Source organism: Gambusia affinis, linkage group LG04, assembly GCF_019740435.1.
Source record: "Gambusia affinis linkage group LG04, SWU_Gaff_1.0, whole genome shotgun sequence".
In the NCBI taxonomy this organism is placed as follows: domain Eukaryota; kingdom Metazoa; phylum Chordata; class Actinopteri; order Cyprinodontiformes; family Poeciliidae; genus Gambusia; species Gambusia affinis.
Genome location: NC_057871.1, coordinates 5,961,577 through 5,989,277, shown reverse-complemented (window position 1 = coordinate 5,989,277; position 27,701 = coordinate 5,961,577). Strand labels below are relative to the sequence as shown.

Sequence of the window (27,701 nt, the reverse complement as noted above, 5' to 3'; positions counted from 1 at the left end):
TATCCATATTATCTAAGACTTACTTTACTTCAATGGATTTCTCTCTCTGCTGGTTTTAAAACTTTGATCTGCAGGTATTAAAGTCACCAGTATCAGCGCCGCAGCTTCAGGAGCTTTCTGCCCTCCTCTATCCATTTTTTCTCAAAATTGGCCAAAATCATTTTGGTTCAAATGACTGCTGCCTCAGCCTGACTTGATGTTAAGTTATAGTCCATGACCGATAAGGCGATTAATAAAAGATCACATTTAACATCATATATTAGCGTAAATATCGTAAAAATTCCTTACAAATATTTCTAAATTAGCACCACAAAACCTGTGATGTTGATTGCAGAGAACCACAAAAACAATCCTGGACTGATTAGTGTGAAAAGATGTTCAATATTATGTTATTTTAGGAACACTTATTGAATGCTGAAACACCTATATATTGATATTTTAACAATTAAATTGGTTTTTATCAATACGATCCGGCCCTTTATGAACATTCAGGTTTTTGATCTCCCCCAAAATGTAAATGAGTTTGATGCCCTGATATCTGGGATAAAACGAGTGACTCATGGACTATTTTGAATGTAAACAAGAATAAACAGTAAGATATTTGGTTTGTGGAAGACTCTGTGATGTAGCTGTCACAGTCTGTGATGTCATCAACTGCAGAATTGTATGTAACACAATCTGCATATTTTTCATTGCTTGCAATAACACTGACCAGTTCAGACGTGTGCAAAGTTCTTTCAACTAGTTTACCGATCGACGATTGTAGTGATTGTATTAAGGAGAAAATGTCTCATCATACGCCGAGAAAGCAGAGCAGAGCGATGGGATCCCACGGGAGAAGGGGAGGCCAGCAAAACCCCCAAGGCAGGTTCCCTCCTGCAAACCCCAATGTCTTACACGGGGAAGTCCAGAGACTGAGCCACCTTCTGGAAATGGAGAGCGCCAGAAGGTCTGACAACAACCAGAAACTGACCCACCTGGAGACCGAGCTGGAAGAAATGAAACTCCAGATAAAAAAGCAGAAAGCGCTCAAAGAAACATTTATCAACCAGACCAAAGAGGCAAACAGGAAACTTGAGAGAGTAGAGGAGTTCAACGATCCAGCAGTCCTTAAAGCTGGAATCATCGCTTTCAAGGTTCAGAACGATGTGAAATACATGAAGAGAAAGTCCTTGGAGAAAGACTTTGAGGAGTTGAAGGTGGCCCACCAGCTCAGCCAGGAAGCTTTTGCAGCTGATATACAGGCTGAGAGAAAGAAAAATCAGGCCCTCCAAGAAGAGCTGAACCAACTCCAGACTTCCTACAAGGAGCTGCGCTCCAAGTATGAAGGAGACGATGCTCTGCTGAGACAGGAGGCTGAGACACAAGAGTTTCAGGAAGCGAGGCTTAATGAGGAACAACAGCTCCTGGAGAACCCGAGAGCTGAAAAGGATGAAATGTCCCAAAAGATCGCGTTCCTGCAAGAGAGTGAGAAACGTTTGCAGGAAGAATTGACTCAGCTCAGACGTTCATATGATGAACTGAACTTTAAATATGAAAGCAACGTTTCTGTACTCAAGCAAGATGTGGAAAGATATCAAGAGGTGAAACATGAGAAAGACACCGACATTGAAAGAGAGAACGAGAATCTGCAGCTCATCAAAAAGCTGAGAGCTGAGAAGGAGGAGCTCTCCCAAAAAATGTCTAGAGACATCAGATTTCTGCAAAAGAGGGAGAAGCAGATGCTCCACGAACTGGATCAGGTTCACATTTCATACGAGGAGCTTAAATGTAGATATGAAAGAGACATCATGGATATACAGCAACAAGTTGAGACATACGAGCAGAAGATAAAACAGGAGGAAACGGCTCTTTCAAACAGAGAAAAGAACGAGAAGCTTGTCCATCAAAGAAAACATTCTGCACTGCAACAACAAGTTGAAAAACTTCAGCAGCAGATAAAGGAGGAAAGAAAAGCTCACCTGGAGGAAACAGAAGAGGACAAGGTGCTTCTGGACAAGCTGAGAGCTGAGAAGGAGGAGCTCTTCCAACAAATGTCAGGGGAAATTACAATTCGGCAAAAGAGGGAGAAGCAGATGCTCCATGAACAGGATCAGGTTAACGTTTCACACCAGGAGCTAAAATGTAGATTTGAAACAGAAATCATGAATTTACAACAGGATGTTGAAAGATACCAGCAGCAGATAAAGGAGGAGAAAAAAGCTCACCTGGAGAAAACAGAGGAGGACCTGGCGCTTCTCGGCAGCATGAAAGCTGAGTATGACGTCCTCCAGGAAAACTCAACAACAGAGATTAAATTCCTGCAAGAGAAGGAAAGAAGTGCCCAGGCTGAGCTGGAGAAGCTAAACGGTTTGTACATGGAGCTACAATGTCGCTATGAAACCGAAGTCAATGCAATTAGACAACAAGCAGACAAATACCAGCAGGAGATCAGCTGTGAGAAAAATGATCTGGAAAGAGCAGGAGAGAATTTGCTGCTGCCCGACACTTTGAGAGCAGAGAAAGAAGATTTCCAACTAAAAACAGTTTCCCAAGAGAAGGAGGAACATTCTCAGAACCAAGACGAGTTGGTTAAAGTCTCAAGTCAAGAGGTTTCATCAGAGGAGGAAATCTCAGGAGAACTTTTATCAGGTTGCTCCACGGATCCCAAATCCTCAGCAGAGACCAAGATCACCGGAGAAACCATCCTGGAGGATTTGGAGAATCCAGATGTTAAAACCATGCAGGATGGTAAAAAGAAAAAATCAAAAATTTCTTTCTGGAAAAAAGTACTAAACACTCTGCGATGGAAGAAGCCGAAAAAACCCCCAAAAGAGTGAAGACGATCAAGAATAAGTCTGCTGTTCTTGATTTTGATACTTAGAGAAGGACAAAGACGTGCCAGAGACGAACCGAGGAATCAAACACATTGTAGCCTCTGTGAACGGGGCGCCATGCCACGCTCCGTCAAGACCAAATTTAAAACGTTTTTTCCCCTTTGACAAACTAGAAAATAGATCCCTTCCCAACCCAATTGGAAAAAAAAACGTGGGCAGCACGGTGGTGCAGCGGTTTGCGCTGCGTCTTCACAGAGACCATCTGTGTGGAGTTTGCATGTTCTCCCCGTGTTTGCGTGGGTTTTCTCCGGGTGCTCCGGTTTCCCCCCACATCTCCTAAAACATGTCGGTCAGGTCAGTTGGTCGCTGTAAATTGTCCCCAAAAAGTTTAAGAAACTCCAAACGATAAAGTTCAGTATTATTGTTAAACTTGTAGAGTTAGCTAATTGAATTAGCCGAACGTTACGTTAGCCCTTTTCCCTTCTCTGTTTTAGTGGCAGACGGCTCAGCGCCGCTCAACACTGGGCTCAATTTTAAAGCAACGTATTGATTTAAGAATGAAAATGTTTTCTTTTAATAACAATGACTTCTGTTTATTTTCACTGTACTTGTGCTTTTATGGTTTGTCCTTTAGTTGACCTTTTCCACTCACTTTTTATATTAAATTGCACTGAATTGTAGCTCATTGAACCGTTTAAACCTGTATTTTAAAAAGATTATAAAAAGGATCATGCAGTGGCTGTTTTTGGGCGACTGTGGCTCAGCGGGTAGAGTGGTCGTCTTGTAACCAGAAGGTTGTAAGTTCGATTCCAGCTTCCTCAGCCACATGTTGAGCTGCCCCAGGGCGGGGCACCCAGCGGTGAGTTGCCCCCTGACCTGCATGTGGGTGTAAATGTGTGTGAATGTGACTGTAGTGTGAAGTGGTTTGAGTGTCAACATGACCAGCAAATTTCAGTCCATTCTCCTGTTTTTATTTGATAAATCCTGTTTTTGTTTTTATACCAAACATTAAAAAGCTGATTTAACAGGTTTGGATTTCTTCAGGTTCCAGGGTGTTAATTGAAGATTAGAGTTTAATCTGTACATATTAGATGATAATTGTAATCATGATTTAATACTCTGGACCACGAAGAAACCCAAACTTGTTTCATCTGGTTTGTTTGTTATAAGAAAAAAACTGTTTTATCAAAAATAACAGTTACTGTGTCATCTTTGAGTTAGTCTTTATTAACAAATACAGATAGTGCAATTTTACATGAAAAACTAAGGAAAAGGGAAAAAAGAAGAACAATCCATGAAAGTATGAAAACAGAGAACTTAATCAGAAATCATTTCCATCACAGGAAGTAACCGATTCTTAGATGAATACTTTGTGATAAATATAAAGCTTTTGTGTTGTTGAGCTTATGTGTTGTCTGCTTGTATAAAAGAGAAGAAAAAAGGGCTAAGAAATGCCTAATTCAGTTATTCTTTTAACCAAATTTATAGTAAAACTGTAAATGATGTTTTGTTCAGGGTGTTACTTCTAGGTTTTGTTTGTCAACCTGGGTTCAATTCCCAGTCCTGGGAATCAGCTGCATGTCGTTTCCTTCTCTCTCCTCCTAATTTTCTGTTCAACCTGTTAAATAACGGCCTAAAAAACTTTATTCTAGCCTAAAGGACTTTAACAATCTAAAGAAAATACATTTCACCTCACAACTGGACCAGAAGTCAGAATATGCTTACCACCACATTGTGCTCATTTCCACATGTTAAAAAACTAATTTCTTCCTCTCTCTCTCATTTTATCTCCAACCAGGCATTTTGCACAGCTGAATGGTTGTCATGGCGAAAAAAGGATTTCTTGTTTTTTGATAAAAAAGAAAACAAACAAAACAAAACATTATAACAAGATATAAAGTCACATTTTCTTAATACTGCCTCTTTAAGACAAGTTTTAAATCAATATTTATATTATTGTAAACTGGACTTGAAATGAATCGAATAAATAATGTTTTTATTGCATAAAGGTTGGTTGTTTAACTGCAATGTTAAACTTTAGTGCAATATTGCAGCTATTACTCTGCACAGTTATGAACAAATGATAACAGACATACAAACATAAATAATTATAATAAAAAGATTTACAGTACATTAGATTTTGTTTTATGTAAATTTTGTAATGTTTATAAAGTTCTTGACTGTCCTATAAGTCATCAGGAACATAATCCAGTCTGTTTCATTTTCAAATATTATATTTTAGAATAGTTTTTTTAATCAGTTTTATTTGTGGATTTCGTTAGTTTTCAGTAGTTATTTTAAATCCTCCTTTGTTGTTTTATTCCTGGTTGCTTCTCCAGTAGAAAGCGCTTCACTTTGTTTTGACTGACGACCTGAGAATGAGCGGAGAGCTCTGCGTACTGCAGCAGGATGAGCACCAACTGATCCTGGATTCTGCAGATATAATTGTGGTGCTTCGCTCTCTTTAATCTTGAACAATCAGCTCAAACATAAGCCACACCCTGAGACACAGAACCAGCTTATTCCCAAAACAGTAAATAACAGATAGAGGTCCAGATGACCTATTTTACAGCAAACAATTAAATATACATTACAACAACAAGCCTGAGTATAACAGGAACCACAACCTTTCATTTCATTTTCAGGGCGATTTTCTATTGTGCTTGTTCTTTAAAAGCCCAACATGCACCTGAGCAAATAAAGGCAGACAATTTGCTAAAGAACAACTTTTCCATTAGTCACATTTCTACAATACTTCATTGACTGTTACTGTCAATGTACCAGAAGCTTTACTCAGCTTCACAAACCATATAGCTACATTTCTAACGTTATATCTTTAAGTTAATAATTTAAAAGCACAATCATGGATTTTGCTCTAAATGAGCTTGAAAGCCTTCGGAACCAATTAAACATATTTTCAATGATATTTTGATATCTATTGACAAGAAAACATAAAAATATAGATTTATTACTAACTTAATACTTGTTTGTAACCTCAAAGTGTAGAAAAGATTCCTGATTTCAATTAAATGTGTAGACTAACTAAACCTGTTTGTACACATTTTCCATGCCACAGGACTCAGTGCTGGGATTCTTTTATATATACAAATACATAAAACAATATTAAGGATAATATACTGTACAGTGAGGGCACAATATAATATTGTGTAAATATCAAAAGTAGCATACTCCAATGCTTTGGTGGTACTCTGTGCAGTAGGATAACAATAAAAAGTAAAAATAAATAAATAAATCAACAGACTATTCGCAATTAATACAAAAATAAAAGCAGTGCAATTAACGGAGAATAATTACAACACAAACATATGCATCTATCTAATTTATTTATTGCTAATGAACTCAATTTTAGTCTAATTTTATCAAATCACATATTTGCTAAATTACAGCAATAAACATAAATAATAATAAATAATAACTAAATAATTTTGCTTCATTCCTGTAAATGTCTGATTTTTTAAAGAAAGTTTAATTTAGGTTAGGTAGGTATTAATCCAGAGGAAGTTATGAAAAAGCGCTGTACAAATAAAATACCTATTGCCTGTATTGTGAATTGTTTCCAATTCCTCAAGAACATAACACTTATAACTGTCAGTAAAAATAATTATTTTTATTATTGTTGGCCAGGTTCCTCCTCCTTTTTCGGGCTGAGTTACTCCCATCGGCCAGCAACAGGAACCTTAGAGAAGGACAGGGTTGTTACGCCGGAACAATCAGGCCGGGTACCAGAACAGACAGGCGATAACAGGAAATAACCTGTCCGAGAACACACCGCGGCAACAGCGGGAAGACTCGTTCCCATTGAACTCATATGTATTTTTATTTTACAGCAGCAGACAGAGAGCTGTTGTCTGCTGTAGCCGGTTAAACTGCGCGGACGGGGACCAGCTTAGCTTAGCTGCTGGAAGGAAGGAGCGAAAGAGGGAAGCGGCTTCCAGTATGAGGTTGAAAGTGGGATTCCTTCTGCGGAGCTTACTGATCATTGGGACGTTTTTAGGTTTGGTGGTACTCTGGTCGTCTCTTTCTCCAAAGCCAAGCGACGACAACCCGTTCAGGAAAAAGGTAAGAAGCTAAATCGCACCAAACAGTGACACTTGCTTCAGAGCAACCAGTGCATTTCGAGTTAACCTGGTGTGGCGTTGATTTATGCGTCCTCGTTAGCTTGTTCCCACAACTGGACAGTTATTACATTTGTTGGTAACTCCAGTTTTGCTGGGATGCGTTTGTAACTTACTGCTGGTGGAAGTGAAACGCATTTGGATTTCCAGGTGCATCCCACCCTAACAATCGAGGATCCACATCCGTACATGTCACCACGTTTAATGTCACGGATCCTCAACAGGCGGAAGTGAGCTGGCTGCATTTAACAACCTTCTGATAAGAAGTAGCCAAGTGAAAGTTTAGCATTGTTTTTTTTTTAAAACGAATATACTACCGTAGTTACATAATCAGATGAATTATTGTCACAATGGATTAATCAGATTATCATAAAATTGTTATTGTAGTTTAATTTAGAAATCAGTTGATATTACAGATCAATAAATTAAATTAAACCAGTCGGATGTACTGAGTTGTAATTTACCAAACTATATTTCTACACAAGTACCAGTACAACAGCTAGAAATCTTTTAGAAAACAATCAAGTAGTGAATTAGAAAACCAAAACCTACCTATCATAACCATAACTTAGTAGCAAGAAAACTTAATATTTAGTTGAAATAGTGAGAGTGAATATTGACTCAAGGTCATCTTAAATCGTCAATATTAATATATTCAATAAGAAAAACAGTTGTGCAGTTGTGATCTGACGGTTAAGCTTGTGTAAACAAATGACGTCACCAGGTGGGCGGATCAGTTTAGCAAAGGTAGATAAAATTATATTTACATGCAGGTATCATTGAAAATGAAGGAAATCTGGATCAATTAATCGGTGCAGCTCTAGTTGTCTCTCATCTGTCTGGTAATATCCATAAAGCCGTTGTTCATCCAAACAGGTGAACAAGTAAGGCTTGTTTAGTGGGGCTGTGGCTCAGATTTTAATTATAGTTTTTTTATTGTTTGGACCTCTGAGGAATGGTTGGTACTTTACTTTTCAAGTTTCCATGGACAAAACTTTACCAGCATTGAAAATTAAAATTCTTAAACTTTAATTTCTGATGGTTGTGGAATTAAATGTTGCTTATCGCATTGGAACTTAGTATGAAGAGCAGATTATTAAAATGCTTATAGATGGCTATGAATTAATATAGACAAGACAAAAGGCCTTCAAACTTTCTTATCTTCTGAGGTTTTTTTTCTAGACATTTTTTTCTGTAGGTGTTTTAATCGTATCTACTCCAGTGTATTAAAAATCTTTTCTAAGTGTGAAAAAGGATTTTTAAAAGCATCAGTCACTCTAGCCATTTCTGTAAGGAATGTTTTCACGTCACACCTTTTTGTATGCTTGTCTGTGAAGGGAGTGATATGGGAACACCTGTTTTTAAAGGTGTGTGTAGAGAAAAAAACAAAAAAACAACTACGCTGGACTGGTTTAGTGCCACATCCTGTCCACATTATGTCTCATCTGCCTCCATAGCAACAGGAAGCATGTTGTTTGAACTTTAACATGTACATTTTTATTCTATTCATGAACTACATATATTTTAAAAATCTTCATCTTTTTTTTGCTTTCAAAAATCCCAAGCTGGAACCTTTGTGTTATGTGTCTGGTACGCTTGTAAATCTGACGCACAAGCGACATCTCCAAACAGCAATGGAAGACAAAATTGCTCTTTTTGATCCACTGGGGTTAATTTTTACTTCATAAAATGATCTCATGGGATTCCAAAAGAGACTATTATTGTGTGCAAGTTGTTCTAGAAGGAGTTAGCCTGTTACTGAAGCTATTTCAGCCTAAAATACCATTTATATGCAAAACATGTTGCAGCAGCAGAGAAGTCCCCAACGCTAAAGTCAGCGTCCACATTTCTAAAAAAGCTACCTCAATAATCAGAGTTCCTGAAATACATGAAAGATGAATGTGTATTTTAGCACTTTGTGTTAATCTGATGATTGAATAATCTAAACAGATCAAAAACAACAAATATCTTTATTGTTGTTGAGCTCATGCGTCTATTTATTCAATATTTTAGCAGCAAAAATAGTTTTTGAGTTGGAAATGTTGCTTTTTTTGTTGATTAATTGATTAAAATGTAATTAATTAGTTACCAGTGTTTATAATGGACCCTTGAAATACTTGAAAATAGTTGTATTTCAATTAGGTGTTTTCAAGATAGGAAAATGCTTGATTTCTGTAAAGGATTGGAAAGTTCTTGATATTTTAGATTTGAAATAAAAGTGGTTTTATACTTTATATGTTAAGGTTGTTGAAATTAGTGGATCTATTTTTCTTAAATTTGTGTTTTGTTCTCGGACCAGCCTGTCGTATAGAGAGCGTGTGAGAGAATTTTCAAAACATAAAATTTTGTTTTATTTTGTACCTGTTATTTAGTGTACCATCACAATACATTATTAACAACAGAAATAAATGATATGATTTAATAGTGAATTCGGATGTCCTTCTTTCAATTATTTGTGTTTTTATCTCCAAAGTGTGTTGCTGGAAAAGCTTGAAAACTTACTTTGAAAAGTGCTTGATTGTGTGAACCTCAAAATACAATCCCTGCTACTAACTTCATTAAAATTAAATTTTCACAAATTATACCAGTCGCTATCCCACTCACAATAAGCAATAAATCAATTAACCGTATGATAAATTAAAACAAACTCAATGATTAAATATAATTTCTTTCTCCTTTCTCCATTTTTCTACCAAAAATAGAATAACTTTATTTACAGACTTCATAATTAATTTTATTTGTTGTTTTGTTTATTTATGTTGGATTGATTTATTTTATTAGATTTAAAATGTCTTCCAAATCAGTGTTAAATGTTTATCAGAATTTAAAGTTTATTGATCTTTGAGATTATGTTCTTATATTGTTTTATGATGATGTTACTGGAAAATGGTCTCAAAACAATATGATCATTTATTGCAATAAATCCTGGGACAATTAATCATCCAGTAAAATTTGTTATTGTGACAGGTTGGTTGATCCTAGAACCTCTTGTGGTTCTTGGGTTGTATTTCACTCTCGTCTCTCTTCACATCAGTCAGACTTCTCTGTAAATAGTTCTAACATTAAGTGCTGTCTCAGGTTTCATACTTACATATTTTGTCATTCAGATCTGTGTTTATTTACGATCTCACCATGTTTTTTTTTTTCTCAAACAGGATGACAGTTTCCTCCCCAAAGGTGACTTGGCCGATCAGTTTAAACCAGTGGTGCCGTGGCCGCGTGTGGAAGGCGTAGAAGTCGATCTGAACTCCATCAGACTGAAGCATGGTGAGACACAAACATCCTCCTACTTACATTTTGAAATCAGCTCTGAGAACTTTGCTTTTGGAGCCACAAATGTATGATTTTACCATTATTATAGCTGCAGTTTTAGCAGAACAATTACAAGTTGTAATGCGTCTACTGCATTGGGTATTTTCTTAAATAATTCAACTTCATCCATGTACCATTTATGTCTGCTTGTCGCTATAGGGTTAGCTGCTGACGCAGGTAACCAGAGTGAATGAAAAAATGTTTTCAATTGATGATTCCGCTCATTATGTGAATAAGGAATTGACTGGTGGAACTGGTTGGTCCACCCTGATGATGGTAACCGCCATCCAGAAGCTCTATGACGTCTTTTACATCACTGTGAAGGAATTTTGACCCGTTTTTTTGCATTTACTCTGCTACATTGTAGAGTTTCCTTTGAAACACCTATTTAAAGCTATGTAATCTCAATCAGCATGAATTCCAGACTTTAACTAGGCCACTCCAAACCCATTTCAAGGTGTGGTTTGGATTTCTTATCCTGCTTTGTAACTGAAGCATTGTTAAGCTTAAGGCCATAAATGGATGCCAGGATATTCTGCTTCAACTAACGATTATTTTAGTAATTGATTATTCTGATGATTAATCGACTAATTGGTTCTTCTTTTTTATGGCACACTTTGAAGATTTTTTTATTTAAACCTTTTTTGTACAATATTATAACGACTTTAAAAGATGCAAATAAACTACCCATAAATAAATATTTGATTGCCTAAAATGCAACAATATAGCATCACTTTAGTGAACACCTGATCATTTTTATAAAAGGATGCATCTGCAGCTAAAATAAAAATACTTCTAACTTATTGCGAAAAGCTCAGCCCTTTCTTCCTGACTTGATACCAATACAATATAGGGATAATCTGTTAAATAATTTGGATTAACAAATTAATTGAGTAAAGGCTTAATAAGAGAATTTTCTTTTCATAATTTGAACCAGTTAAAGCTAAAACTGACGCTTGTGGAGTTCTGGGTAGAATATACTTATAGACAAAGAAGTTTTTTTATCCTAAATGCAAAATGTTTGTATTTTCTGTTCAGCTTTGGCTTAATTAGTGCTTTAAGTATATTGTTCTTTTAGCAACTGACCTTTTTTAATCTGTATTCTCCAGTTAACAATTAATAAGCTACTAAATAAGATGACGATTATTACAATAATCGATTAATCTGATTCACGGTTTCAGTCCTAGATGGCTTTATGACTTCTTTCAGACGGATAGATGTCTCATCTGTTCTTATAGTTCATTAGATGGGGACATAGAGTGGTTGGGGAATTGCTATTAACCTTCTCATAGGTTGAGGTTGGGTTGGTCTTGGTAAACAGATTAAGACTTCTTGCAGCCACCATGACAGCTGTATTGTAATAAGATGGAGTAATAATCGTTGGGGATTAAATCCTGTTTGTGTTGAGGACAGACGGAGTTTTCTTTTGAAACTCCAGACGAGCTGAAATTAAAGGATCAACTCATCCAGAACCAGACTTTGAATGTAAACATGTAATCACAATATTAGTGAGTTGACTAAGATTTTACCATAAAATTAGCATTTAATGCTGTGATTCAGTTAACACTTACTCTGGATGCCTGGTTCAGGTATGGAAACAGAAATATCATATGTCCCAGTCGGCCTCGCTTGTAAGGTAAAGGGAACCAATTATGCATAATACATATTTTGCATGTTTTTTTTTTTTTTTTTTTTTACTTCCATTTAGGTTGTAAAAACAACCTAAGAGCTTAAAAAACAACAACATCCATCCGAGTTTTGAGAATAAGTTAATGTGGAGTCTGGAAGATGAGCCGTTTCAAAAGCTTCCTGATTGTTAAGTCACATTCAATGTCCACCGTACCGTTACCTAGCAACCCCAATCAAACCCTTCCCTGTCACCTAGCAACCCAAGCAAAGCACCAGCATGTTTGGTCAGCTTTATGTGTTGAACAATGGCTGTTGGAAGAGACAAGTGTTTCATTGTTGACTTACCATTCAGAAGCTACATGCTGCATTCCCGCTGGTTGTGCAGGGGGCTCCACTTCTGCTTTTCAAAGATGCACCACTGTACGATTATGCATCTGTTTTCAGCCATTTTTACTCATGTACGCAATGAGTTGGGAGGTGTGGCCAGAAGCAGCTACAGAAGCAGCTACTTTAGATTTAAAGTAGCTGCTTCTCACATAGACTGCTCCAGCTCCGCTGTCATAGGGACAGATTCAGGAAATCCTTCCTGCCACATGCCATCTCACTGTACAATAAAAGATAAATCATTGTTCTGCACTAATCAGCCCAATTTTGCACAACTGCACCATGGCACACTTGCTGTACATATATTACATATATTACATATACATATCTGCATTTTTTTATCTCTGTAAGGACTGCTCTTAAGTTACAGCACTTTACAATTTTACAATTTGTAGCATTTTATATTTATTTTATTTTATCTACGACTAGTTGTTACTGTGTCTTGTCTTTATGCTGTAACTGCGAAGTAATTTCCCTGCTGGGATGAATAAAGTACTTCTATTCTATTCTATTCTATTCTATTCTATTCTATTCTATTCTATTCTATTCTATTCTATTCTATTCTATTCTATTCTATTCTATTCTATTCTATTCTATTCTATTCTAAAATGACAAGAGGCCCTAAAACATCTCATTCTGAAAGGAGCTGAAAAGGAGCTGAACTGACCAGACTAAAATCTTATTATCTAGGAATAATTCTGTGCAAAAAATGTTATGGACATATTTTGTGTAACCCATGAAACCACAGGCCTACCTTAACATGATCAAGGAAGCATAATTGGTCACCTTTAAAAACAAACAGGACCGTAAAAAGAACAAAGTTCACAACAGTTGCTTGGGTTTGATAAGGAAATAAGCAACTTTGGACGAACTTCAAAGCGAAATCCCGGTGTTGGTTTTTTATATAATCCTTTTGTTTCTGGCTGCTACCTCCAGGCGGAGCCAATCCTCAGGATCCGGCGCAGCAGCCTAACCAGAAGCAGGTCATCCAGCAGCAATATGTGACCTTCAAACCAGACACACACGCCTACAACAGCCCTGTGCTGAAGAAAGGGGTTCTGGGAAATTTTGAGCCTAAGGAACCTGAACCTCCAGGAGTCCCTAATGGTCCCGGAGAGGGAGCCAAGCCGTTTGTTTTGGGTCCAGAGTACAAAGACTCCATCCAAGCGTCCATTAAGGAGTTTGGTTTCAACATGGTGGCCAGTGACATGATCTCACTGGACAGAACGATCAGCGACATACGCCATGAAGAGTGAGTACTGCTGCTTTCTCTGTTTCCTTTGTGTCATGATTTGATTTGATCTGTTTACAATTCGAGATGCACCTTTATCTTCTCCATCCTCATTTAGTATTGATGCTGTTATTTCAGCTAAGGGTACACAGATTGTGGTTTTCTCTAGGTCTTCAACAGCTGATTATTATTCTGACAATCAATCAAATAAAAAATTTAAACATTTCAGAATTTTGTCATTTAACTATTTTGAGAGCTTATTTTACACAATTTTAGATTGTAGTTCTTTTTAGAGCTGAAACTAATAATTATTTTAGTATTTGATTAGTCTGATGATTAATTGGTGTAATAAACCCAGAACTACCATGTAAAGATTTAAGTTTCCACTTTTAAAAGACAAATTTTTATAACTCGTTCCTGAATATAAACCATTGTTTTCATACGGTGTTTTAAATGCACATAATCTTTGGTGTTATGATGTTTGCTTAAATGTTCAGCTTTTATCCTCTGCTGAGGCAGGAAAGTAAGGAATTTCCTGTTTTCATATTCGATTGGCGAATATGAAAACATCCATGACTTGCAGCAACAGTAAATTTTTTATCTCAGTTCAGTCACATCCCTCCAGGACTAGACGTTGGGTTCCACTACTGGAGCATTAGTGGAAAAATGTCAGCAACACGCCAACAAAGGTGTGTCACAGAAGTATCTGAAGCATTAGGTCAAATAATAAACATTAACAACCGTATTACTGGGCTGATGAACCAGAAATTCTTGTAATTCTTGAATCTTATCATTGTCATCATTTGTTTAAATGTAGTTGTCCTCAGTTGTACGTCTTGTTTTTCTTTGAAAACATAAATACAAACCGCTTTAAATTCCAACACTCCCTAAAGCCACTGTTAGACACTAACAGTGATGATATGGAGGTTGAAGAGTGCCAAATTACAATTAAATAATTATTTAAACGTATACATTTTTTAAATCTGGGAATAAATAGAGAAATAACCTATTAAGTATATAGCTAACTATATGTGCCTTAATTAAAGTATTGATCTTATTTAACAAATAGGTACAATTATTTCATGATATAATAAATTATTTATAAAGAATGTTCGTGTACTGAAATATAATGAATTATTTCAAAATGTCAACTTCATCCATCAAACTCAGTGGGCGGGTTTAGGGCTGCTATTGTGGAGACCATGACGTCTGATTGGCTGCTTCAAATGGAAAGTTAAATCCCAAACACTTAAAAAAAATAAAATAAAAAAATAAAACCACCCAGCATATTTGGCAAGAAGTCAGTGTTTTTATGTTTCTGAAAAATGAGCTGTTTCAAAAACCTCTGGAATGTAAGGCCACAAATCAGCAGGCACTGCCCGTTACCCAGCAACCCCAGCGCAATCTAGGCCCGTTACCTAGCAACTCAAGCTGAGCTCCAGCACTTTTGGTCTGCTGATTTTACCGTTTTATGCGCAGTACAATGGCTGCTGGAAAAAACAAGTGTTTTGTTCACTTGCCGATCAGAAACCACTTGCTGCATTCTTGTTGGTTGTGCAGGAGTCTCTACTAATGCTTCTCTAAGAAGAACGGTTGTATAATCGTTTATCTGTTTGCAGCTATTTTCACGTATGAGTGTAAACATTGCGTTTTATTTGGATTTAAAGTGACAAGGCCCTTAAAACAACTCATTCTGAAAGGAGCTCAAAACAGGCAGAACTGATTAGACTAAATTCTAAGAATAATTTTGTGGAAAAAATTGTAATTGGCATGTTTTGTATCGCCAATAGACCGATCCCAACCTGTTAAAGGAACCTTTAAAAGATGGATTTGTGAATATAATTATGGAGAAATGTCGGCAGTAACTCATTCCTAATTTCTCCAACTGATTTGGTATTTTGTGTGTTTCTCCTCTGTAGGTGTAAGTACTGGCATTATGATGATAGACTGTTGACCTCGAGTGTCATAATAGTGTTCCATAACGAGGGCTGGTCCACGCTGATGAGGACAGTGCACAGCGTCATCAAGAGGACGGCCAGGAGGTACCTGGCTGAGATCGTCTTAATAGACGACTTCAGCAACAAAGGTGGGTTGTTTCAGGTTTACAGATTTAGAAATCGACTGTATTACACTTTAACTGAAGCAAAGATCGGTTTAGATTTTCCATTCTGTCTGTTTCTTCTAATTTTATCATTTTAAAATCTTAATTACAAATGGATTACCACAGACGGTCGTAACAGTGTTATAATCATTTGCGTTCTCTGGGTGTTTGCAGCTCATCTGAAGGAGCGTTTGGAGGAGTACATCAAGCAGTGGAACGGTCTAGTTAAACTCTTCAGGAATGACAAAAGAGAAGGATTGATCCAGGCAAGGAGCATTGGAGCCAAGAAAGCCACCAAAGGACAGGTATGTGTAATTATTACAAATAAATCACTGATTGATATCTGAGAAAATCAGAAGGTTGAATTCTGTTAAATTAGTGCTGTTTTACGTGATTTTGTTTGTTTTATTTTTAAGTTTTTGTCTGGACTTTTGGCACAGAGATAGTTATTGTGCTACATAAATAAAATGGCTTGATATGACGTAAAGCTTTTTCAGGTGGAAAATATCTAGGTTGAACACAAAGTATCCATTTTCTAATGAGCATGGTTTTCCTTTCCTTTTTATTTGATTTTTTAAAAATTATTTTCGATCAACTTTTACTCAAAATCAGACCGGGATGTATCCAAATCTGAATTTTGTTGATTTATAAAACTAATTAAAGTTGTATAATCACTATATAGCAAACGTTTTCAAATAATAGTGACCCAAATCTTGTTTTTGTTGCTTTTACCCTAATAATATTTTAATAATTAGTGATTTGCATTCTTAGTGCCTCTTAATGTGAAAACAACATTACATCTGTTAGCTAAACAAGACGCGTTACCCAGTCCAGATGTACAGTTTATTTAAGAACTGAGTTGTAGTGTACCGATTGCAGTTTTCTGGCCGATCGCCGGTTACTGATCTTTTTAAAAAGCCTGACCTGCCGATACCGATTTTGGCCAATACCAAGTTTTTGTGTCTGAAATGTTGCTCAATATAGAAAGTTGCTGAATTGGTAACAGTAGGGTGACTATTGTTAAATGTAAACATGCAGACATGTCCTGGTGAGCTGATTCCTCACTGCAGAGCAGAAGAGGACAGTGGAGGATTTATAGACCTTTGCCAAGGTAGATAAGATTGGTGGAAAAGATCGGCTTCACATGTGAAAATCGGTCGATCTTATCCACCGAGCTCCAAAAATGAAGGAAATCGGCTGGCCGATAAATCGGTGCACTCCTAGTACTGAGATTAAACGCCTGTTGGTTGTATTAGCCATAACAGTATGTAGGGAGCTAAAGTTATGGAATGACCTTACAGGAACCAGATGTTTTCTGACAGTGTGTGCTGCTGTTCTTGCTGCTGTTCTGCAGGTTCTGATCTACTTGGATGCTCATTGTGAGGTTGGAATCAACTGGTATGCTCCTCTTGTTGCACCAATTTCAAAAGACAGGTAAGTCATGCTCACTTATTAACTACTATTTTTAATAACTACAGAGTTCTGTTAACCGCTTTATTCAAAAGTAAACTCTAATGTCTTAGAGTGTCTTTTCTTATGTATATGTTTATTTATTTATTTATTACCCTGCACTGATTAAAGTCTTTAAGTGAGAAAAGATGCTAAAGACTAACAGGTGAAAAATAATAACTTGTATTTCTCCTCTAAAGCGGCTCTGATGAAACAGTGTTAATGTTAAGATAAGAACCCTGATCTACAAATGCTTAGAAAACTAAAATATATTATCAAAAGGTTTTAATTATCACAATTACTTGAGCTTAAAAACTGCAATTCATACATTTTATTTAGCGTTTATGTGCATTAATTTTGAGACTGTTGGGTCCCAGCTAATGAAAACCGTAAATTTAGTCTCTTTTGTAATTCTTTTCTTTAGGACACCAGTCACATAAAGAATTGTGATTTCAGTCACTAATTATTCCCACACACTAACTGCATTTAATCATATTTTCAAATTTATTCATACTTATTTCTACTTTAGTTGAGCAAACGGTGGAGGAAATTGCAAAAGTAACAGAAATACGGACAGTTTTGGGTTTTTATACAGTATTAATAGAAATTTATTGTGACAATGATGAATCAAGATCCTTCTTATGAGAAGAAATGTATCACTTTAAATGATTAACGATACAATAAATGCCCACCACTTTCAGCCTGTTCCTATACACAAAGGTTTGTGTATGTGTGTGTCTACATGTAGGACAGTTTGCACAGTTCCCCTGATAGATTATATAGATGGTAATGAGTACACGATGGAGCCCCAGCAGGGCGGCGATGAGGACGGCCTGGCTAGAGGAGCATGGGATTGGAGCCTGCTCTGGAAGAGAGTCCCACTTAGCCAGAAAGAGAAGGCCACGAGAAAATATACCACCGAGCCATACCGGTACATATCCAAAGCATGTGAAAACTCACCCCTGATCTTTTTCTGTCTCCACCTCCCATTCCTTGATCCCCACCCTTCTCGTTCCCTACTGTCCTGGTTGGTGTCATCCACCCCACCGCCCCTACTCTATGTCTTTGTGTTGTTTTGCGCTGCTATCTGTGTGTCCCCCCCCTCATCCCCTCCACTTCCTGTGCGACATCTTTCTGTTCCCCTCCGTGTGTCTTGTGTGCATGTCCCCACATCCGTTGTGTCAGAACTGTTTGTACGGTGCCTCTGATCGACTCCATCCACGGCCAGAGGTTCAACATCGAGCCCCAAGGTGGCGGCGACGAGAACGGTTTTGCTAGAGGAGCCTGGGATTGGAGCATGCTCTGGAAGAGAGTTCCACTTGGAGACAGGGAAAAAAATCTGAGAAAAACAGTAACTGAACCATATAGGTACAAATAACCTCCTGACTCACCTGGACTGGAGTACCTGGCCACATTTCTTATGATATACACTACATTTCTGCTGCCTCTGGTTAAAAAAAGAAAAATATGATTCATAATGTAGTGTATAGCATAACTAACCAACTAAAAGTCATAACTAACCAACTGAAAGGCTATTTCCAGCTGATGTGGGTTGACTTACCACTGTTCTGTCCACTAGCTGTCCTTCCCTGCAGGGTTTTATCTGTTGAACCTTTATTGTCTTGACTTTAATCTGTCCTGAGTATCAAACTCTTTCTTTGTATTTAAAGGGGACGAATTATGCAGAATTCACTTTCTTTCCCGTTCATGTTTTGTACTTTCATTTGGGTCTCAACTACTTCTAAAAACAGTCCAAAAAAAAGCAACCAACTGTTTTTTGGCAATGAGTTAAATGTTTTTCGGTGTCTGGAAAACTATCCGCTCTGAAAACCTTCTAGTTGTTAAGGCCCTGCCCGTCACCTAGCAACCAAGGTGAGCGTCACCATGTTTGGTCGGCTGCTGTATGCGCTGAACAGTGGCTGCTGGAAAAGACAACTGTAAATATGATCTGATTTATTTGACATTAAGATGAATAAAATGAAATCAATAATGAAGGATGTACATGAAAATATGTGAATCTATAAGTGAGTCCAGAGTTTTACAGCTGTACAATGGCTGCTGGAAAGGACAAGTGTCTTAAATAATTAATTTATTTGATATCAATATAAATAAAATGAAATAAAAAAACTCATATGTACATGGATTATGTGAATCTAAATCTATAAATAAGTCCAGATTTTTAGCACTAAATGCACTTTACAATGGCTGCTGGAAAAGACAAGTGTTTTGCTGTTGACTTAACATCCAGAAACCACTGGCTGCATTCATGTTTGTAATACAGGAGGCTCCACTTCTGCTTTTCAAAGATGTACGGTTGTATAATTACTCACCCGTTTGCAGTCATTTTCACATACGAGTCTAAACGTTAGCTAGAGAGCTTTGCCAGAAGCAACTTTTTTTGGATTTATAGTGACAAGAGGCCCTAAAACGGCTCATTCCGACAGAACTGAGCAAACTAAAATCTCATTACCTAAGAATGATTTTGCACTTGTTTGCATTTTTAGAAACTTTTTGTTTTGTATGGAAGCATAGTAGGCCACCTTCAAACTTCATCAACCAGCGTTAAACACAGGAACCTAAAGGCAGAAGCATTTCGTCCCTCCAGTCTCTCTGGGTTTCATCTAAAGTCTGGGATAGTTTTGGGATCTTTCCGCAGAGTTTGTCCTGAGACCTTACCGCCTCCATCTTCCTCTGATCACTTCCTCATTTATCATGCGTCATCAGGGATTGTGTGTTGCTTGTTTCCTTCTCTGTTCACCCCATGCTTGATTCGGGGCCTTGTACCTGTTGATTCACCTGTAACCTGTACCTGCTGGAACTGATGTGTGTTTGTGTTGCTGTAGGTCTCCAGCGATGGCTGGAGGGCTCTTTGCTATAGAGCGAGACTTCTTCTTTGAGCTGGGTCTGTACGACCCCGGGCTGCAGATATGGGGAGGAGAGAACTTTGAAATATCATACAAGGTATATTTAGATTATTCTACGGTAGGGCTGGGCGATATGGCTTAAAAATAAATCCAATTTCTCATTTTATTGGCAGAAAATATTTTCAAAAAGTGGCTCTTACTTTAATTATCCCTTCTGTGAATTTTACAACAAAGTACAATACTTATTTATGAGAATATATCTTAATATTAGCAGAATAAAGACACAATATTACCAGGAAAAACATTTTAAAACGTTGTTTTAATGAGGAAAAAAGCTTTTAGTTATCAGGATCTGAGATGAGCAGCTCAAAATAAACAATTGTTTACATGATTGTTCCTGCTAATAATTTGATGCTGATGTGTTAAAAGATGAAGTATTTCTATGAAGTAGTAATTTAAATACTATTATCAATACTCAGTAGTACTGAATTATCTAGTAATCTGATTCTATTTGGTGTAACGTTCGAAGTTATTCTTGAGTATAACTTCAAAAGATGCTCAACATTTCTCTTTTTAAGTTGCTGGAGTTCTAATAAAATTATGACTTTATCTGGTAATGTTCCGACTTTATTCTTGTATATCTTGGACTCTGTTGTAGTGCGACTGCATTCCTGTCGTATTATGACTTTATTCTTTTAATTTAAAAATATCTAATTAAATCTAGATGAATAAAGGTGTAAAACACGCCTGGGTGGATTTGGGTGAAATGATGTCATTCTGAATTATGGAAACCTAAGCAGTAAATTGGTAAAAAAAAAAAGTAAAAAAATAAAAAAAATCCTGCTTTTCCAAAAACGAAATCTTCTAAAACAAAAAGTGTGATTAATTGATAAAACTGATTTATTGCCCTCATCTAATGTGTACATGCTGAGTTTCCTTCGTCGGTTTTATTTGTAATTATTTGTTGTTATTCCTGGCTGTAGATCTGGCAGTGTGGGGGCCAGTTGCTCTTTGTGCCATGCTCTCGGGTCGGTCACATCTACAGACTCCAGGGCTGGCAGGGAAACCCCCCTCCTGCACATGTTGGATCCTCTCCCACTCTAAAGGTACGACAACAGATCGCAGACAAACTGAGTCAGATACCAGCTAGCTGTGAAGCTAACACACAAACACTTATAGGCACCTTATAGGTGGATTTTTAAAACATTTGGTCATCTAGGAAATGTTTGGGGAGTAGAGCCTTTATTCTCTCGGCACTGTAAATGTTTCTATCTTTTATCTTTTCTTTTAGAATCACTGCTCATACTCAGAGACTAAATAATGGTTTAGATCAGTATGTATTTAATTTCACTGGCTGATCTTCATCTGCACTAATAACACTAATAATTTTTTTTGTGTACAAACAGAACTACGTTCGTGTGGTCGAGGTTTGGTGGGATGATTATAAGGACTATTTTTACGCCAGCCGCCCTGAAACGCTGACTCTAGCCTACGGAGACATTAGCGAGCTGAAACGTTTCAGGTACAGAAATACGTACAAGCATCTTATTTTTAATATTAATTTAGTACCAATAAGTAGCTATGCTATGCCCTTCATTATCTGGTTAATTATTTTGATTTTAGATATGACTTTGTGAAACTAGTGTTCAGAATAAGTGCAAAAACACAAAGTCTTGCCAAGTATCTTGTTTTAGTTTCTAATGCAAAACATTTTAGATCACTTGAAATAAGACAAATTAACTTATAAGTAACTTTTCTGCAAGAAATATGAGCTTGTTTTAAGTCATTTGTTAATGTTAATATAAAAAAGTTCTAGTTCTACTGGTAAATATTTTCACTTATAACAAGACATTTTCTAATGTAATAAGTCTAAAACAATCTGCCTGTGGGAACTTGTATTTTATTAAAATCAATATTACATAATTACTTAAAACAAGCTGCTGTATCTTGCTGAAAAGTTACTTTTAAGTTAGTTTTGACTTAATTTAAATGTACAAAGGTATTTGCACTAGAACCTTAATAAAATACTTGGTAAGATTTTGTGTTTTTACAGTGTGCTCTCGTATTGAGACTAAATCTTTCTGGTCCAACCGGTACAAAAGAGGCCAACACTCTGACAGTGTCCTCATTATTCAGTACAGGTGGTTTGTGGTTTGTACAGAAGGGCTTTTGTATTATTTTGATCCTCTTTTTTTATTTAAATTGTCCTAAAATGACTGTCTTGATCCACCTGATTTATCTGCAGTTATACTTTTAAGTACAGATTTGCAATATTCTGCCAGTTTCCTTTTTGTCCTGATGCTGAAGTGACAGAAAATCAGAAATTATCCTGGGATCCTAAAGCGCCAAAACTAATTTGTGTTATTTATTTGTTTTTGTTGCATCACTTACTTACTAAACTGAAAGATCCTCGGGTTTAAAACGCAACCCTTATATCCAGTGAAAACTACAAACATTTAATTGGAAACGGACTGTTATGCAAGAAAAAGCTCATTTAATCATGAATGAAGCTCCCCAAAATGTTTTCAATCTCTTCAGCCAAACAGTATCTACTACGTCCAAATTTAGTTTTTGCAGCAGTCAGAGCTCACAGAAATGTTTGCTTTCAATTTACACCACATGGTTTCTTCCATATGGAGAAACAATGATTATATAATCTTCACAAGAATGTAAACGAACATTGATCTATTTACAGTTTTGCTATTAAAACACAAACTTTCATGTATTTTATTGGGATTTTATGTGACAAACCAACTCAGTTTGTCTACACTGTTACAAAAATCTGAAAAGTAGGGTGTGTATTTCTATTTCTCCTTTAGCTGCAGCTGCAACCACAGATCATTTGGGAAAAGTCTTTGTCAACGACTTGATCAGGAGACTGAAATATTTTCCCAGCCATGAACGATGAGAAACATAAAGTGTGTTTTCCCAAAATGTTTTTCAGGGAGGAGCATCGATGCAAAAGTTTCAAATGGTTCATGGAGGAAATAGCTTACGACATCCCGTTGCACTACCCGCTTCCTCCAAAAAATGTTGAGTGGGGGGAGGTAAGAACACAAACACATCATGTTTTATTCCTGCTTATAAATCGCTGATTTGTTGTGTTACTCTTGATGAGTGCTGTATAATCAATGTGTGCAGATTCGAGGTTTTGAAACCAGCTACTGTATCGACAGCATGGGCCACACGAACGGAGGGAATGTGGAAATTGGCCCGTGCCACAGGATGGGCGGGAACCAGGTAAAAACTCAGTGCTTTCATGCTTTAAGTGGTAAAAGAAGTGGTGATGCTGCAAGGCGGTTTGCGTAACCTAGTGACAAGATGAACAGACATTTTTATGATGTTGCAGCTTTGAAAGTATTGCCTACAAAAACCTTGAATTTTCACAGAAAGAGAAAGAAGAAAATGTAAATTGACTGACATTACCTAATAATATCTGCATAATAATCAGAGATGATTATTTTCTTCTTTAAAAAGGAATTGAATTATTAGTTTGCATCTTTTTGTTTTTGTTTAAATGCACAAAAATATGAAAAATATGTCGAACATGCCACTTTTTTTGATTAATTGATTAATCATCAGCATAATCAATAGATTAGTTATATATAAAATATTTTAGTTCAGTTTTAGTGACCTCCGTCCACAACTGGGGTTTGAAAAAAAATAAAGGTGCGCAAACGAGCATAAAATTATATTTTATTTTGCTTTGTCGAATAATTTGACCTAATTCTACTACAAGCGTCTCTTTCTGACCGTGTTGGACCAGAATCTTCCTTCCAGGTGTTTCTGATTGAAACCAAAGACATTTTAGCAATTTGTGAGATTAAACACGCAAAAACGTCGAGGCTTTAACCGCCTCGGCCCACACTGCACCGCCATGTTGAGTGGATGTGGTTTGACGTATCTCTGTGGTTCTGGTTCTGGTTCTGTAGCTTTTCCGCATTAATGAAGCCAAACAGTTGATGCAGTATGACCAGTGCCTGACCAAAGGAGATAATTCAGCTGTGATCATCACACACTGCGAGAGGAACCAGCACACCGAGTGGAACTACTTCAAGGTGAGAAACACAAATGCATCTCCGTTTGATTATTGATTATTGATTCTTACATTTAGTGGATGATCAGCTTTCAATATTGTTCCTGTTTGTCCTTTTTTTGTTTTCCAGGATCTTCATCGGTTCACTCACGTTCCAACAGGTAAATGTCTGCGTAGTTTTGTCAAACATAAACTTCTGCATCTAAAGACATTTCACTCATTTGATTTTCAGATTTTCTACATCTGTCTTACTCTGTTTCTATTAAACTTTAAATGTTTTACAGTCTTACAGACAGGAGGTGTGTTTTTCTTTATCGCCACCTACTGGTGCATTATGGGTATTTTAAACTTTTTCTTTCCAGAACCTCACTGTAAAAACACAAAATCTTGCCAAATATTTGGTTTAGTTTTTACTGCAAATATCTTAGTACACTTGAAATAAGACAAAACTACATTTTCAGCAAAATATAGCAGCTTATTTTAAGTCAATATTTCTTGAGTATTTATAAAAAGTACTAATTCCTCTGGCAGATTATTTCACTTATGATAAGACATATTTCCTATTTTTATAAGTAAAACATCTGGAATTATTAATACAAGGGATTATTGACGTAAAACAAGCTGCTATATCTTGCTGAAAAACTACTTGTAAATTAGTTTTGCCTTATTTCAAGTGTTATTTTCACTAGAACTGGACCAAAAATACTTAAATATACCAAAATGCGATTGACAGCAAAAGTCTTAAACTACTAAGATGCTGTATGCTTTTTTAAAAATGTGATATAAACAAATTAAACACAGGTATTAATATTAGGTTAGCATACACAAAAACAAAACAAAAGTTTTTTTGTGTTGATTTGGTAGATGAAGACAGAAATAAATATTAAAATTGTTTGCCCAAAAGGATCAGAGCAAAAAAATAAAAATAAAAAGATCCCTCATCAAGGATCAATACTTAGCAATAGCGTTTGCTAATATAAAGTTTTAATCATATTAGCTAATGCTAATATTAGCATTAGCAAAATGAAAGTTTCAAAGTTGCATATTTGTATTTTATTTTTTCTCTGCTCATTACCTCTAGTTAAAATGTATCTGGAATGGTTCCGAAAAACCCATTAAAAGTTTTTCATTTTAAAGAAAATAGCCTGTGTGTGTTGACGCTCATTGATTTAAAAGTTTTGTTTTTTTACAGGTAAATGTCTGGACCGCTCCGACCTGCTTCACAAAGTGTTCATATCAGACTGTGACGTCAGTAAATCCACTCAGAAATGGGAGATGAACAACATAGTCGCCGTATGAAGACCTAAAGAAATCTGTCCGTCCGGAGAGAAATCCGGTAATTTTTCTAAGGACATGCACCACTAAATGCATCAGAGTTTTTTTTTTGTTTATTCTGAACAACTCAGCTGTGGCTATCAGCCAGAAAATGCCTTTAAGGCTCAACCTGGATCCAACAGGAAGTCACGGACTCCAGGGAGGAACTGGCTGGCAAGAAGCAGGAAGCAGCGGTGGGGTTAATATTAAACTGGCAACTTGTCTTTTATGGTGGTTGTTTACATAGTTTTATTTCTGTTTTCTTCAAAATCAACTCTAATTTTTTCACATACATTTTTAATTCTGATTTGCCCGTTCGATACCAAATGCAGATCGTTTGATTGGTGAAGGACTCTGTTGTCCCAGACACTGCAGGGGTTTACGGCTCGCTTTGTTTTATAAAAACAGACTTTTTGGTGTTGGTGTGACATAAAAGATGCTGAATAATGAGACCTGATGCTGGCAGACAAGGTAGTAGATAATTGTTAAACATGGCAGCTGTTTTATTTGTTTTTTTTTTGACTCCATTGCAACGAACCTTTCACAGGATTTTTTTTATGTTTTTATTGCTCTTTAGACTCTAAATCACCTTTACAGCTTCTGAAACCTCTAAACCCAAAATGAAAAAGTGAATAATTAATAAAGTCAGCCTTTCCTGAATTAGTTGTTTCTCCAAACTAAATATTCCAAGCATAATTTCAGTTGTTCCATGTCTTAAACTGTATGATTGACACTTTTTGGTTAGTTCTTTGACGAACTGTAAAAGACGTTGACTGCTTGCCTTACTGGAATAACTTAAGGTGAAGTTTACTGTGACCTGTGATGAAATGGTGGAGGGAAATGTCTGCTTTTGATGCAGGGGGAAGAGGTTTGGGTTTATTGTTGACTATGTTTGCAACATTTTGTACAACATAAATGAAGTTATTTCTAACGAAAATGGTGTATTATATCAGAGGCCCTTAATGATGTAAATATCTAACTTATAGCAGAGATTTAATAATATGGGCCAAACATTGGGAGAATGATGAAATAAACAATTTTTACTACATTATCTCTTTCTGCTGCTTTTGTTTGGGATTAATCTGGGATTAACTGGGTCCATTTCATAAATTCCAGTATACCAATTTTATCCCGAAAGGCTTTAGTTTGTTAAAATAAAAGTCAGTTACTGATTGACTTAATATTCCACATGTATACGGTCATGTTCAATAATTTAGAATTTTTAAGTTTACTTCATCAGCTAATTTTGCTAAGTGAAGCATATTATAGTTTAATTACACAGAATGATGTTCAAAGCCTTTATTTCTGTTTATTTTGATAATTTTCTGCTTACCGCCAATGAAAACATCCATCCATCCATCCATCCATTTTCTTACACCCTTGTCCCGTAATGGGGTCGGGAGGGTTGCTGGTGCTTATCTCCAGCTGCGTCCCGGGCGAGAGGCGGGTTCACCCTGGACATGTCGCCAGTCTGTCGCAGGGCAACACAGAGACATACAAGACAAACAACCATACACACACACACACACACTCACACCAAGGGAGAATTTAGAGAGCCCAATTAACCTGACAGTCATGTTTTTGGACTGTGGGAGGAAGCCGGAGAACCCGGAGAGAACCCACCATGCACAGGGAGAACATGCAAACTCCATGCAGAAAGACCCCGGGCCAGGAATCGAACACAGGACCTTCTTGCTGCAAGGCAAGAGCTCTACCAACTGCGCCACTGTGCAGCCCCTGCCAATGAAAACATGACATTTAAAATTATTTAAGAATATCCAATCAGATATTCTATATTTTAATTCATAAATGTATGCAATAACTTCAAAACAAGATTTCAAAAATAACTGCAAGTGAAAAAATGCCAATGTAAATACTTTACTTTTTATCTTGGTAAGATTCTCAACATAGGATAAGTTCAAATCTTTAGAGACATATTCATATATGTAGAAGAAAAGTTACTTGTATGTTTGCTTTGTCTTATTTCAAGATACACTTGAAACTAGACAAAAATACTTTGTAAGACTTTGTGTCTTGGAAAAAACAGTGTGGAAAAGTGTTATTTCTGCTTAAAATTTTTATTTTGTAATTATGTTATTTATTTGAATTTTTAAATTTTATTTTAGCATTTAAAGTACGAGAATTTGCATACACCTTCATATTTTTTATCCATCTAATGACATTGATTTTGAATATAAAATCAGATATAAGTTACACAGTGAACAGCAGTGACGTGCGGTCAGGGGAGGCAGGTGAGGCAGTGCCTCACCAGCCATCATGGAAAGAAAGAAAATATAAAATCATAAAGTAATTTAAATTGTTATATTCATCCGGTGGATTGTACTAAAAAATATTTATTTTTCATGTAGCTTCACCAATTTCGATTTTTATTTGTTCAAAATCGCTGAATTTTCTTATTTTCCCATTCA

General features: G+C 36.5%; 2 protein-coding genes and 1 long non-coding RNA gene across 6 annotated transcripts; 2 read left to right on the top strand and 1 right to left on the bottom strand.

The window, feature by feature from the left end:
- The first annotated feature begins 92 nt into the window (after positions 1 to 92).
- LOC122829162 (trichohyalin-like) lies at positions 93 to 6,589 on the top strand. 2 transcript variants are annotated; one of them, XM_044113506.1, is made up of 2 exons: positions 93 to 2,349; positions 6,462 to 6,589. In XM_044113506.1, exons 1-2 carry the CDS (start codon positions 645 to 647, stop codon positions 6,587 to 6,589), a joined length of 1,833 nt encoding a protein of 610 aa, XP_043969441.1. In that variant the 5' UTR covers positions 93 to 644. The 2 variants fall into 2 exon arrangements, with proteins under 2 accessions (XP_043969441.1, XP_043969440.1); XM_044113505.1 differs by having other exon boundaries at positions 93 to 2,730.
- LOC122829165 lies at positions 1,986 to 7,177 on the bottom strand. The gene is made up of 3 exons (XR_006370337.1): positions 7,069 to 7,177; positions 2,208 to 2,300; positions 1,986 to 2,117 (listed from the first exon to the last, which is right to left on the bottom strand). It is a non-coding gene; the product is annotated as an uncharacterized LOC122829165 (long non-coding RNA).
- galnt7 (UDP-N-acetyl-alpha-D-galactosamine: polypeptide N-acetylgalactosaminyltransferase 7) lies at positions 6,512 to 26,323 on the top strand. 3 transcript variants are annotated; one of them, XM_044113508.1, is made up of 15 exons: positions 6,512 to 6,896; positions 10,108 to 10,219; positions 13,214 to 13,529; positions 15,428 to 15,594; positions 15,784 to 15,914; positions 16,964 to 17,043; positions 17,807 to 17,989; positions 19,902 to 20,019; positions 20,906 to 21,028; positions 21,329 to 21,444; positions 22,867 to 22,969; positions 23,064 to 23,162; positions 23,855 to 23,980; positions 24,089 to 24,119; positions 25,151 to 26,323. In XM_044113508.1, the coding sequence occupies exons 1-15, from the start codon at positions 6,774 to 6,776 to the stop codon at positions 25,255 to 25,257; spliced, it is 1,935 nt and encodes a 644-aa protein (XP_043969443.1). In that variant the 5' UTR covers positions 6,512 to 6,773; the 3' UTR covers positions 25,258 to 26,323. The 3 variants fall into 3 exon arrangements, with proteins under 3 accessions (XP_043969443.1, XP_043969442.1, XP_043969444.1); XM_044113507.1 differs by lacking the exon at positions 17,807 to 17,989 and adding an exon at positions 18,244 to 18,426 and having other exon boundaries at positions 6,523 to 6,896; XM_044113509.1 differs by lacking the exon at positions 17,807 to 17,989 and having other exon boundaries at positions 6,523 to 6,896.
- The last annotated feature ends 1,378 nt before the right edge of the window (positions 26,324 to 27,701 follow it).

Bases quoted from the DNA above. Each gene is read 5' to 3' on its own strand.
- LOC122829162 (XM_044113505.1), top strand. From the start codon at position 645: ATGTCATCAACTGCAGAATTGTATGTAACACAATCTGCATATTTTTCA. The intron at 2,731-6,461 runs GTAAAAAGAAAA...ATTGTTGGCCAG, and splicing joins TGTTAAAACCATGCAGGATG to GTTCCTCCTCCTTTTTCGGG.
- galnt7 (XM_044113508.1), top strand. From the start codon at position 6,774: ATGAGGTTGAAAGTGGGATTCCTTCTGCGGAGCTTACTGATCATTGGG. The intron at 17,990-19,901 runs GTACATATCCAA...GTGTTGCTGTAG, and splicing joins TATACCACCGAGCCATACCG to GTCTCCAGCGATGGCTGGAG. The intron at 23,981-24,088 runs GTGAGAAACACA...TTTGTTTTCCAG, and splicing joins CCGAGTGGAACTACTTCAAG to GATCTTCATCGGTTCACTCA.